This window comes from Ornithodoros turicata, chromosome 4, assembly GCF_037126465.1.
Source record: "Ornithodoros turicata isolate Travis chromosome 4, ASM3712646v1, whole genome shotgun sequence".
Taxonomy (NCBI): domain Eukaryota; kingdom Metazoa; phylum Arthropoda; class Arachnida; order Ixodida; family Argasidae; genus Ornithodoros; species Ornithodoros turicata.
The window spans coordinates 39,894,346-39,907,029 of record NC_088204.1 but is presented as its reverse complement, the minus strand read 5'-3'; the positions used below and the strand labels follow the sequence as shown (position 1 = coordinate 39,907,029).

General features: G+C 48.1%; 2 protein-coding genes across 2 annotated transcripts in view; both read right to left on the bottom strand.

Moving 5' to 3' along the window:
* The window catches only part of LOC135391451 (guanylate cyclase 32E-like), a 709,869-nt gene that overhangs the window by 649,590 nt on the left and 47,595 nt on the right, over positions 1–12,684 (bottom strand). The window lies entirely within an intron of this gene.
* On the bottom strand, positions 3,976–10,395 carry LOC135392370 (uncharacterized). Its single transcript, XM_064623085.1, has one exon. It carries the CDS (start codon positions 10,393–10,395, stop codon positions 3,976–3,978), a length of 6,420 nt encoding a protein of 2,139 aa, XP_064479155.1.

The following is a 12,684-nucleotide window of genomic DNA, read 5'->3' as shown; positions in this document are numbered from 1 at the left end:
GCTCTCAGCTCTTAACCTCCTGGACCGTTCTTGGAATCACGTCTCATGTTCGAGAAAGGAAGCGCATTCTTTTCCGTTTCCATGACCATACCCAAGAATTTCGGACAAATTGGGACGTAAAGCAGACTTCACCTGTTCATATCCCCATTCAGCGCATGCATTAAAAATCTAAACATATTCCGCATGCGTTGCCTGTGTCACGGCGATGCTTTTAATGTAATTTGTTTTGGTGAATATTGGCATCTTCGAGGTTCCATTTATGTTCAAAATTTTCAACCTGTATAGAAGGCTTCATTGGCTGCACTGAAGCCCAAGTGAAGGTCAAGCCCACCACTATCACATGCGCCATGTATCTCGAACATCACTTTGTGAAGAGTTTCGGACCGCTACGAGCAATCGGACTGTTGTGTATTGTTCGCGAAGTAGTTTAGAATATGGAAAAGTTTGCGAAATTGGAGGTGTACTCAAGCAATCACCAATTGTCTTACACGGTGCGCGGTCTCGTAAAATGCGCAAAACGAACCCGCATCGTGCGAACAAACCCGCACAGTGCGAACAAAATTTTGCAGCACAATACATCTACACGTAGAGTGAACGTTGACGACATTGCGCAATGGTGATTTACACGGTCGCACATACCGTCGCTTGCAAATCCTTGCTGCTTTTTGGGATTCCTGTAATAGTCGAATATTCTCTATTTCGGTATGAAACCTCGGACATTACGTTTATTAAAACAAAATCTTCCTAATTGAGCAGAGGATAATTTTACGCTGTCTTTGACTAGCGTTACCACTGTTCCACTAAACACTATACAAGGCAGATATGTAGTCGATCAACATTATAATACATTGCATTGCTTTCTTGTGATCAGCGCATTGTAGCATTGATTCCGCTGCCTTGCAAGCGTTACCTACAATTTTAGGAGAATGTGCGCGGACACTCATCACTGACGCACACGACAGCAGATGACAAACAAAACCATTCGATATGCTTAAGCGTGAGCTCTCTGGAAATGGTTGTACTCTTGTTTGATTATTGTATTGAAGACAACGCGTAAATACGGCCTCGTTGTATCCACGATAGGAACTCCGTTAGGGCAGATTATTTTTCCGGCAAACCACGTAAACATGACACATCAGGTCCTGCTACCGTTATCGCTTATGACCACCAGGCAGCTTCGCCGACAAGAATCTGACTTTATCTCTTATAGGAGACGCAACACCCTCTTTTTTTTATCCTCAGTTTTCCTGAAAGGCATTTTAACGCCGATCGAACGACCCATATGTCATGCAGTTTGTTCTCGCACATAATTTTAATAAGCACAGTTATAAGTGCGACAAGACAGGGACAGAAAGACTATACAGACACTGACAGGCTTTTACGAACGCGCCGAAACCATTTCGTTACTTTAATTTCTGTAATACAGGGTTTACGTCGCGAGACAACTGAGTTTTCGCAAGGATACATCGCTAAAGGACATGCCATGAAGCATCACTTCACGTAAATAGTAAAAAGTAGCACTAGTAAATCCCAGTGAAAAGTAGTAAAATAGTTGTAAAATAAGTCAAAAATTGGACAACAGTTTGAGAATACAAGTGCAACATAGAATTAAAAGAAAGCAATTTCCCTTTGTATTCATTTGCTTTATTAGTGTCAAGGAATGTTGAGTTCTATTGTTCCTCGTGAACTCCATGAACACGCTTAATGTGAACTGTGGTCCCTTGTCAGTGACGATACGTTCGGGTATGCCCTTTCTGGCAAACATCGTCCGTAGGACATCTACAGTGTGAGAAGCAGTAGTAGAGCTCATGACGATTACTTCAGGCCATTTGGAGAAGGCGTCCACAACTACTAGGAACATTTTGTCTTCGGATGGCCTGGCGAAGTCCAAATGGACTCGTTTCTATGGTCCGTTAGGAATTTCCCACGGATGATATGGAGCCTTTGATGGCTCATTTTGGTTCTTCAGACAACCTTCACAATTCTTTGCAATAGCTTCGATGTCACGGTCGCTGTTTTGCCACCATACGTAGGATGGTGCCAAAGCGTTCACTTTAACGATTCCCATGTGACCACGGTGAAGCTCGTGAAGAATTGACTGTACGAGTTTCGCGGGAATCACGGTGCGAGTACCCCCATGTTACAACTCCTTGTTGCACAGATAGTTATTTTTGCGTCGGATGTAAGGCACAAGATCTTCATCCGAGTTAGAACTGTCCCAGTCATTCATGACATTCCAATATATCTTGGACAGAATAACATCTCGTCGGGTTGCGTCTCGCAGTTGTGAATGACTAACAGGAAGTTGCTCAAATTGGTTTAAATGGTAAAGCTCAGCTTCATCTGGGCCCTCCGGTGGAACATCCGGTAGAGGTAACCGTGACAAACTATCAGCATTGCCGTTGTCTTCTGACCTCTTATACACTATGTCGTAGTCCGTGCCGGAGAGAAAGAGAGCATAGCGTTGGAGACGTGCTGCTTGCTTTGCTGGTATACCCTTCATTGGCGAGAAGATCTGCGTCAACGGTTGATGGTCCGTTATAAGTCTGAAATGTCTGCCATATAAGTAAGCGTAGAACCTCTGTACTACCCAGACAATGGCTATGGCCTCTTTGTCAATTTGGGAGTAATTCTTTTCTATCGTTTTAAGGGTTCTCAAGGAAAATGCGATTGGCCTTTCCGTCCCACCAGGCATTTCGTGAGAAAGGACTACGCCGAGACCATGTGGTCCGGCATCACAAGCGAGACGGAGTGGTAGCTGCGGATTGTAGTGCACAAGGACTGTGTCAGATACGCAATAAATCTTTAGCTTTTTGGAAGGCTACTTTGCAGTCCTTTGTCCACTTCCACTTTGCAGGTTTTTCCAAAAGTGCGTGGAAAGGTCGCAAAAGGTTTGCGCTGTCGGGAATAAATTTTCCGTAGTAGTTGATTAGCCCAAGAAAGGAATGCAGCTGGCTGACATTTTGCGGTGCTGGAGCATCAAGTACAGCACGAATCTTCTCTTGGGTCTTGTGTAAACCTTCGCTGCTAATCTTGTATTCGCAGTACACATTACTGTCCTGGAACAAGGAGCACTTCTGCAGGTTTGCTGTTAGTCCAAACCATTCCAGGCGCTTGAGGACTTCCGAAAGATTTTCGAGATGATCCTCTTCAGTAGTACCACTCACTAATATGTCGTCTTGCGTTGCATGTGTCATAGGAACAACCTGTAGAATTTGTTCGATGGTGCGTTGCCAGATCGCTGGCGCGAGAGCAATACCAAGCACCATCCTGTTATACCGGAAGAGTCCCTTTTCTATTGATAGTTAGCAAATGCTTGAACTTCTCATCCACTTTAATTTGAAGGAATGCTTGCCGGAGGTCAATTTTCGTATATTTCTGACCACCAGATAATTTCGCGAAAATGTCCTCAACCAGTGGTAGAGGATACTGATCCACGACTAAGTGTTGATTGATGGTGCTCTTGAAATCTCCACATATCCTGACTGTCCCATTGGGCTTTACTACAGGAACTATGGGAGTAGCCCATTCACTGACATTGACTTTGGTTAGAATACCTTCCGATTCTAGTCGGTCCAATTCGGCAAAGGCTTTTTCCTTGAGTGCTTGGAAGTGCTATGGAACTTGACGAGCACGAAGGAACTTGGGCTGAACATTTTCCTTCAGGTTTAATTTTCTGATCTCAATGAGGACGTTATTTAGTTGCACACATTTAATCAGAAGGCTAAACCATACATAACTCAAAGTACGGTAAAAAGACAGTCTTCATAAGCGGGACGGGAGCCACGTCGGCTTCGCTCCATGCATCAGCACAACAGTCCCAGTTCCAAAATGAAAACGAAGAAAACTGCCGCGTACAATCCGCGAAGGGGCGCTACCAAATATACACAATAACTAAGACAAGCCTGTAGAGGCAACACACTCCCCGTCTGGTATCTGAAGATACCACAAATTCCCCAACAAGCATGTAAATGTTCACAGTTCATGATCACTTAATAAAAGGAAAATTTCACAAATGGGTCTCTGGAAAACCTTCACTAGTCCGTTCTTGTGGATCTTAAGCTCTACCTTACGCACCCTCCCGTCAGAACTGGGTAGAGTCTTGATAACGCGACCCATAGGCCACTCATTTCTCTCGGCATCCTTGTCCTTCAGCAACACAATGTCACCTTCTCGGACGTCTCGTTGAGCTGTTTGCCACCTGCGACGGCCCTGCAATGTTGGAAGATATTCCTTCCTCCAGCGGTCCCAAAAGGTGTTGGCCATTGACTGCACTTGTTTCCAGTGCCGTCGGTAGACATTGTCATGCCCAAATTCTCCAGGAGGTGGAGGGTTTCTACCCGTCTTCTGAGTGAGAATCATACTTGGAGTCAAAATCGTTGGGTTTTCCGGATCTGTTGACACCGGAGTCAAAGGTCTGCTATTTACGATCGCTGCGATCTCCGCAAAGAGTGTGACAAGCATATCGTGCGAAATCACTGACTTGTTCGTGCCTAGAAGCACAGAGTCCACGATGCGACGAACAATCCCGATCATGCGCTCCCAAGCACCACCCATGTGAGAGGCGTGAGGTGGATTGAAAACCCACGTGCATTCTTGAGTTTGCAGATATTTGCCAACATCGTTGTGACCAGGCGACGCAGTGTTGATCTTCAACTCTTTGCACGCACCGACGAAATTGGTTCCGCAATCGGACCGCAGCAGTTTAACCGGACCTCTAATAGACAAGAACCGTCTGAGAGCGTTGATGAAGCTCGAAGAATCCATCGATTCAATGACTTCAATGTGTATCGCACGTACGGACAGGCAAGTAAACAACACAGCCCACCTTTTGCTATGTGCGAGTCCACCTCTAGTTCTGCGCGCTTTAACCTTCCATGGTCCAAACACGTCGAGGCCCACATAGGTGAACGGTGGGTCCATGCTAAGTCTGTCTCTTGGCAAATCAGCCATGATTTGCTTCTGAGGTCTGCTCCTCAGTTTGCGGCATTTGACGCACTTGTGAATCATCGAGCCGATGCAGCTTTTTGCTCCCACAATCCACAATCCTGCCGCTCTGACTGCACCTTCAGTGAAATGGCGGCCTTGATGCTCAACCCTTTCGTGATGGTGTCGGACCAGTAGTGTAGTAATATGATGTCGACGGGGCATGATGACAGGGTGCCGTCCGTCTTGGTCAAGTGTCGAGTTCTGAAGTCGTCCTCCGATTCTCATGACGCCATCCTCGTCCATATAGGGGTTCAACTTCCAAAGTGGGCTGTTCCTCGGTAGTCTGTGCTCATTTTGGATGCATCGAATCTCACTCGAGAACATTTCGCCTTGGACGGTTCTGTAGACGAGTTTCTTTGCAGCGGAAAGTTCTTCATTAGTCCTGGGCTCGAGGCAAATGTGCCAGTGTCGACAGGACACCGATGCAGTATCACCCCGAGAATGAAATGAGCGAGCGATGTGCAGAAGATTCGCTATTGTTCGAATGAGAATCGTCCATCTTGAAAACCGCTCGAATCTGTGAGCACCCAGCCGACGCTGCGACGACACGCTGGTAGCAAGGGTGGTCACCACAGGACGAACCTCCTCGTCTGCCTCAGGGTCTATCAATCGAAACGTTTGACATTCAAAATCTGAGCCCGAGTCGTCTGTCTTGTACAAAAAGTTAGGGCCAGTTAACCACGTTGTCTTTGCAAGGCGATCAGCCGATACTGCCCGTGTGGCAATGTCAGCAGGGTTCTGTTCAGTGGGAACATAATTCCACTGTTTGGGCTGACATGACTTCCGGATCCTTTCGACCCTATTGCTTACGTATACGTAGAACCTCCTGGACTCGTTGTATATGTAGCCGAGTACCACCTTGCTGTCGGTGTAGAACTTCACCTCGTCAAGGCAAACGTCGAGCTCGCTGATGATAACGTCAGCCATTTCCACTGCGAGCACCGCCCCACACAACTCGAGTCTTGGAATTGTATGTCCACGTTTCGGTGCGAGCTTGGCTTTCCCGAGGATGAACCCGACATGGTTATGACCACGAGCATCCGTGAGTTTTAAGTAAGCCACGGCAGCAATGGCTTTTGTTGAGGCATCTGAAAATATACAGAGCTCCTTACGACACGCCGTGGCGAGAGATATACCCGAGTAGGTACGAGGTATCTCGATATCTTCGAGATCTGATAGAGAGTCCCTCCAAACTTCCCATTCACTACTTTGTGGTAGTTCGACGTCCCAATCTTCTGTCAAGGTGGACAGTTCCCTCAACAACAGCCGACCACGTACAGTGACAGGAGTTGCGAATCCAAGAGGGTCGTACAAACTATTAACTGTAGACAGAAGACCCCGCCTGGTGTGTGGCTTCTTGTTGGGAGGAACGTGGAAGGTGAAGGCATCATGTTTAATGTTCCAACTTAGGCCCAAGCTTCTTTGTGTCGGAGGGGAGTCAGTTCTCAAGTCTAGATCTTTCAGATCTTTCGCATGCTCCTCAGATGGGAAAGCCTTCATCACTGCGACGCTGTTGGAGGCTATTTTGTGCAGCCTCAGGTTTGCTACAGCCAGCATGTCCTTCGTTCGCTGGAGTAGATCGATGGCGGCTTCTTCGGTAGGGAGGGACTTCAGCCCGTCATCCACATAGAAATCTCGCTCTACAAATCGCCTGGCGTCGGTACCATACTCCCTTTCACCTTCAAGGGCGGTTCGCTTAAGTCCATACGTTGCAACAGCTGGCGATGGGCTGTTTCCGAATACGTGGACGCACATCCTGTACTCCACAACATCCTTCTTCGGGTCGTTGTCGCGGAACCAGAGGAATCTTAGGTACTCCCTGTCCTCCTCACGAACGATGAAGCAGTAAAACATTTGTTGAATGTCTGCGGTGATGGCGAAGGGTTCCTTACGGAACCGAATTAGTACTCCTAAAAGACTGTTTCCAAGATTAGGCCCAGTTAGAAGGACGTCATTTAGGGATGTCCCACGAAACTTCGCGCTCGAGTCGAAAACAACACGTATCTGTTCCGGCTTCTTCGGGTGATATACGCCGAAAATAGGAAGGTACCACACTTCTTTTCCTTCTTGTCGTTCCGGGGCTAACTCAGCATGTCCGTTGGCAAAGATGTTGCCCATAAACGTAAAGAAGTGTTCTTTCATATCCGGTCTTTTCTCCAAGGTACGGCAGACCGAGGCAAACCGAATTCGTGCTTGTTCCCTGTTGTCCGGTAGTGGACTCCTCCTTGTGCGAAAGGGAAGCGGAGCAACCCAACTGTTTGCTTCATCCTTGGCGAATGTCTTGTTCATTATTTCCAGAAACTGCTTGTCCTCAATTGAAGGAGCGAGCTTGTTGTCGTCCTTCGACGTCTCAAACACAGAGTCACCCAGCCCTTGGATGTACGACAACGTATCGCATGACCAAGCTGGCATCGACGTCAAGTTGGCTATCGCAGCACCTTGTGCGACATTCTCTTTGATGAAGACATGACTTGGACACGGAGTAAAAGTGCTCGCGCGGCCGTTCTCTAGCAGTGTAGTGGTAAATGTACTGATACGGTCTGGCTTCCGCATCCCATTGATGCAGACATCACCAACTACCACCCAGCCGAGGTCCAGCCTTTGGGCATACGGAGCATTGTTGGGACCATTCAGTTGTTGCCGTACCTTGTGCACCTGCAAAACGTCCCTGCCGAGTAGAAGCAGTATTTCGGCGTCGTCCGTCAGAGGCGGGATTAAACCAGATATTTTCTTCAAGTGTGGATGATGGTGCGCCACTTCTGGCGTAGGAATCTCATTCCTGTCGTCGGGAATTTGCATACATTCGATGAGTGTGGGTAGTGGAACTCTTACACGTCCATCGATGGACTCTACCACATATCCACTTGCTCGTCTTCCCGATGACTCAACTGTCCCAGCGCATGTTTTGAGTGTGTAGGGGGATTCATCTCCCTGCACGCCGAACACATCGAAAAAGGCCGGCCTGGCAAGCGACCGGTTGCTCTGATCGTCCAGTACAGCGTACATCTTGAATGATAGGTCCGGCTTATCCTTTGGGTGCACTCTGACTAGACATATCTTCGAGCAAGACCTACCCCAAGTGTTGCTTCCGCACACACTTGTGCATTTAGACATCACTTTAGTTGACAAAGGATGAACGTCATCCTCCCCGCCGTGCTGCACATCACCTGCTGATGTGCTGGTGTCTTGGTGGACAGGACCTGGGTGGAGGGCAGATGCATGTCCTTCACTGCCACACACCGCGCATTTTATGACCTGCACACAGTCTCTGGAGAAGTGGTCCGACGACGAGCAGCACCTAAAGCAGATCCCGAACTCCTTGAGCAAAGCCTTCCGTTCCGTCAGAGGCTTGGTTTGGAAGCCACGGCATTTGTTCAGCGGATGTGGTTTCCGATGCAGAGGGCATTCTTTGCTTGCATCTTTGACAGGCTTGCCCCTAGATGCCGTAGGGCCAGGATCGGATGCCTTTGACAGAATATCTGTTTTCTTGACAGCGACTGATGTCCTGTTACTGGCATTCCTAGGTGGGGTTCTGTCGTCTCTTAGACGAGTAGTGTTGAAAGAAGTGGATGAACCGAAATGAAAGCTTGGGTCGTTTTTGGTCTTTGCTATGTCCCGAATGAACTTTGCAAAGAAGGAGAATGGAGGGAATGTTACCCTCTTTTCTTCTTTGTATCTTGACCCTTGCGTCATCCATTTCTCCTGAAGGCCATATGGCAATTTTCCCACGATGGGGTTCACACCTCGAGCTGTGTCTAGGTAACCCAGTCCCGGTAGGCGAGGATCTGCCTTTGCTGATTCCAATTCTAAAAGCAGGTCTCCCAGTTCTCGTAACTTGCGGTGGTCACTGTTGGAGATCTTGGGGAAGGCTTCAAGTCTTTTCAGGAGAGCACTCTCGATGGCTTCCGGACTACCATAACATTCCTCCAACCTCTCCCACGCTAACTGCAGCCCTGCAGAAGGATTGCCTACGTGCACTGATCTGAGCCGTTTCACGTGCTGCGAGGACTCGCTTCCCAACCATTTGACCAGAAGGTCAAATTCTTCACTTGCGGTGATACCCAAGTGGTCGATAGAGTTTTTGAATGATGACTTCCACGACATGTAGTTTTCGGGCTGATCATCAAATTTGGCGAGGCCAGTGTTAACCAGTTCTCGTCGGAGAAGAAACTTTGCCAAATCTGTCGTCGTTCTGTCGACGGCCTCTGTGACTGGCACATGGTTAACAGGCTCGTGGCGAGCGTTGGCCATTCTAAATTCTTCGACTTCAGGCCTTAAAGCCGCGTGAAGAGGGTCCATTTCCATCCGTTGACCAGTAGGTATAATGCTCGCAGGCGTTACGTTCAAAGGAGCAGAAGAACACATCTCTAAACCAGTTCCGAGCGTGCTTGCGTTGTAAGACTGCTTTGGTATATCCGTTTGCCAAGACGCGTGTGGATTACAGCGTGGAAGACTCGTGCTCGTATTGGTCTGTGCTCCGTGTATGTCTCCGCCGTGAGCATCAGTCCTTTGAAGCTGTAAGTCGTCTGTTCCAAGTGAACTTCGTCCAGCCATACGTGAACCGTCGTCTAGGTTTATAGTTCGGTGTAGCAAGTAATCTTTGGCTTGCTGGACCGAACCATCTCCATCCACTGTAACGTCGTCGAGTTTAGCGGTTTCTGTGTCAGCAGCTGCCTCAAGTGTCCTGGCCTGCGCTTCGACCGCAGCTGCTTCCTTCTCTTCCCGAAGTAATTGTAAGTTGGCCTCCCATTCCACTCTCTTGCGCCTGGCGGCAGCAGCTGCCATCTGTTCTTCCTCCACCATACGAGCTCTTTCAAGTTTCGTTTCTGCCTCCTTCCTACTGTAAGCCGAGCGGGCCTTGGCAGCTTCAGCATCGGCCCTCGCTCTCGCTGCTGACGCACTCACAGAAGAAATGTTGGACCGCGCAGATCTCATGGAACGTCTTGAAAGCGTGGAATGTCCGGAATAATTAGAACGAAGCGAAGCTGTTTCCAGAAGGCTCTCCAAACGCTGCTTTGCTTCTATAACTGTCCTCTGGACCAAAGTATCGCGTTCTTGATCAATAGCCTTTTGTACGTCTCGTACTTGGAGGCTCTCCTCGGTGTCGATCCGTGTGAGGAAGGTAAAATACTTTTCCGAGAGAAGTTGATACCCTTTGAAGCTGGCCCTTAACTCGTTCAGCGTCCGTTGTATGACCTCGGCAGAAGCAGTAGTTGAAATGTTCGACAGGCACACTTCCGTTTCCTCCCATGCCCTGTCTAACTTGACTTCCAATTCTTCTTTATCAGACTCGAACCTTTCCAATGCCTTTAGCGACAAAGTCACCTTGCGTTTTGGTCGAGTAGCTTGAGGTGCTCCAACACTGGAAGCGTCACCCGCAGCCTCGTTGCTAGTGCTGTGTTCCATGATGGTCCCGAAGCCTTGCGTACGGAGAGCAGCCGTCAGAGCGAAGTGTCTTTTTACTTTTCTGATCTCAATGAGGACGTTATTTAGTTGCACACATTTAATCAGAAGGCTAAACCATACATAACTCAAAGTACGGTAAAAAGACAGTCTTCATAAGCGGGACGGGAGCCACGTCGGCTTCGCTCCATGCATCAGCACAACAGTCCCAGTTCCAAAATGAAAACGAAGAAAACTGCCGCGTACAATCCGCGAAGGGGCGCTACCAAATATACACAATAACTAAGACAAGCCTGTAGAGGCAACACATTTAAGGTTGCCTTGATTCCATTCAACTTCCCGATGGAGTCTTCAAATACGACCTTGTGAGTTTCTAGAATCTGGTTCAACTTATTTTTGACTTCTTCTTGAGAAGCTTTCGTTTCGGTCGACGTCTTGAAGATACCATTTGTTTCTTAAAGCAACTGGCATTCTTGAATCGATTCTCGGCCAAACAGTGCTGGTCCTGGGGTTCTCGCAACATAGAGTTGGAGCCTTGAACATTTCCCTCCAAATTTTACTTGAACTATGGCTATGCCATCAGGTAAGAAGCATTCACTTGTCACAGTTCGAAATTTCATGGAGGTAGGTTCCAGTGGAATGTGGCTGAAGGAGCTTCGAGGAGACAACTTGGGGTACAATACAATACTTTGACCCTGTGTCCGTTTTCATTGGAATTACATGACCCTCAATTTCTGGTTTTAACCAAATGGGCTCGCATCCACCTCCAGTATCGTGCTTTGTTTTAGCTTCAGTGGACGACTTGTTTCCTGCAAGATTTCTACAGGCGGGACGTATATGTCTTCGACTTCGATCTCCGTGTATCCCTTCTTGTTGCAGTGGAGGCATACAGCGTCGAGGTAACGGCATTTCGAAGGAACATGACCCTTCTTGTTGCAGCGGAAGCACCTCTTTTCCTCGTCTCGAACTTTCGAAACACTAGACGTGGTTCTGTTTATGCTTTCACTCTTTTGGGATGTAGTTCCTCCACACCTTTGGCTGCGAGCTCACATGACACCGCTTCTTGAAGCGCCTTTCTCAAGGTCAAATCCTTCATGGTGAGCATGCGCTGTTGAACAGAGGTGCTTCGCAGGCCACAGACAAATTTGTCTCTAAGGGCTTCATCAAGGAATGTGTCAAAATTGCAATGTTCGGAGAGTTTACGTAACTCAGCCTAAAACTCACTTGCTGATTCGGACTGTCCTTGAACACGATTGTAGAAACGATGCTGCTCTGACATTTCGAACGGCGTCGGAGAGAAATAGTCCATGAGGTACATTTTGATATCGTTGAACTTGAACTCCGATGGCTTCTTTGGGCATGTCAGTTTGCGGAGAGTGTTACACAATTAGACTCGAGGAATCGGGACCTCGCTTTCTCAACGGTGGCTCGGCAGAGTTCGTTCTCCTTACTTCTCCTCCGTGGAAGGGACATTGCGAAAGGAATGCGCGCTTGCCCCGTGCGAAGAATAAAGCAAAAACTGCAAATGAGCCTCCAAAGACGTCACTAGATATGCCTTCAGCACCAAGGAAGGAGTCAACGATTCAGGAGCGGTGATAACGGACAGAGCTGAAGTTTCTTTTTCGTGTTTACGTTCGTCTTAAAAGAATGTTCATAGAAGTATATCAGACCCATAGGTCACTCACAACACTTATTTATTCCTTTTATCGCGGCAAGGTAAAAAGGCGGCATGAGATAAGCGCGCATTTTCACATTCGGAATCGTTCATGGCCGAAGCGCCCGTTGGGTGAGGGCGCACAAACACAAAAACCTTAGAAGGCGAGAGCCTATCGAGCCATTGCCAAGCCACCGTCGAGAGGAGGCGCCTCTGTGCAATGCATGGAGGAAGGAAACACAAGGAGCGGCCCCTCCGACAGTTTTCTACCGGGACGAGCGTAGCCGACCTCGCATTGCATTCTGGGATGCTCCTGTCTACCACGTGACCGCTCACGTGACCCTCCAGACAGCATGGCTCCAGCAAAGCAGACTACGTGAGCTGTAGTTGTGTTGCAGTTCAGATGGCAGTGTTACGTTGAACGCGTGCTTGCACTTTATTTCTGTGTGTTACAAATGTTTACCGTTCTATTAGAACACCAGTCAGTGTGCAGAACGCAAAAGGAGTTCGCAGGACCGGAAACATCACGTGTGGCAACGGTTACTTCCAACGTATGTACAGGTCCCGACAAAAGTTTACGGAACACGCGAGCGGTGTATTTTCTCCTCGGTACGACACCCTAGCGGCAAGCGGAAGCT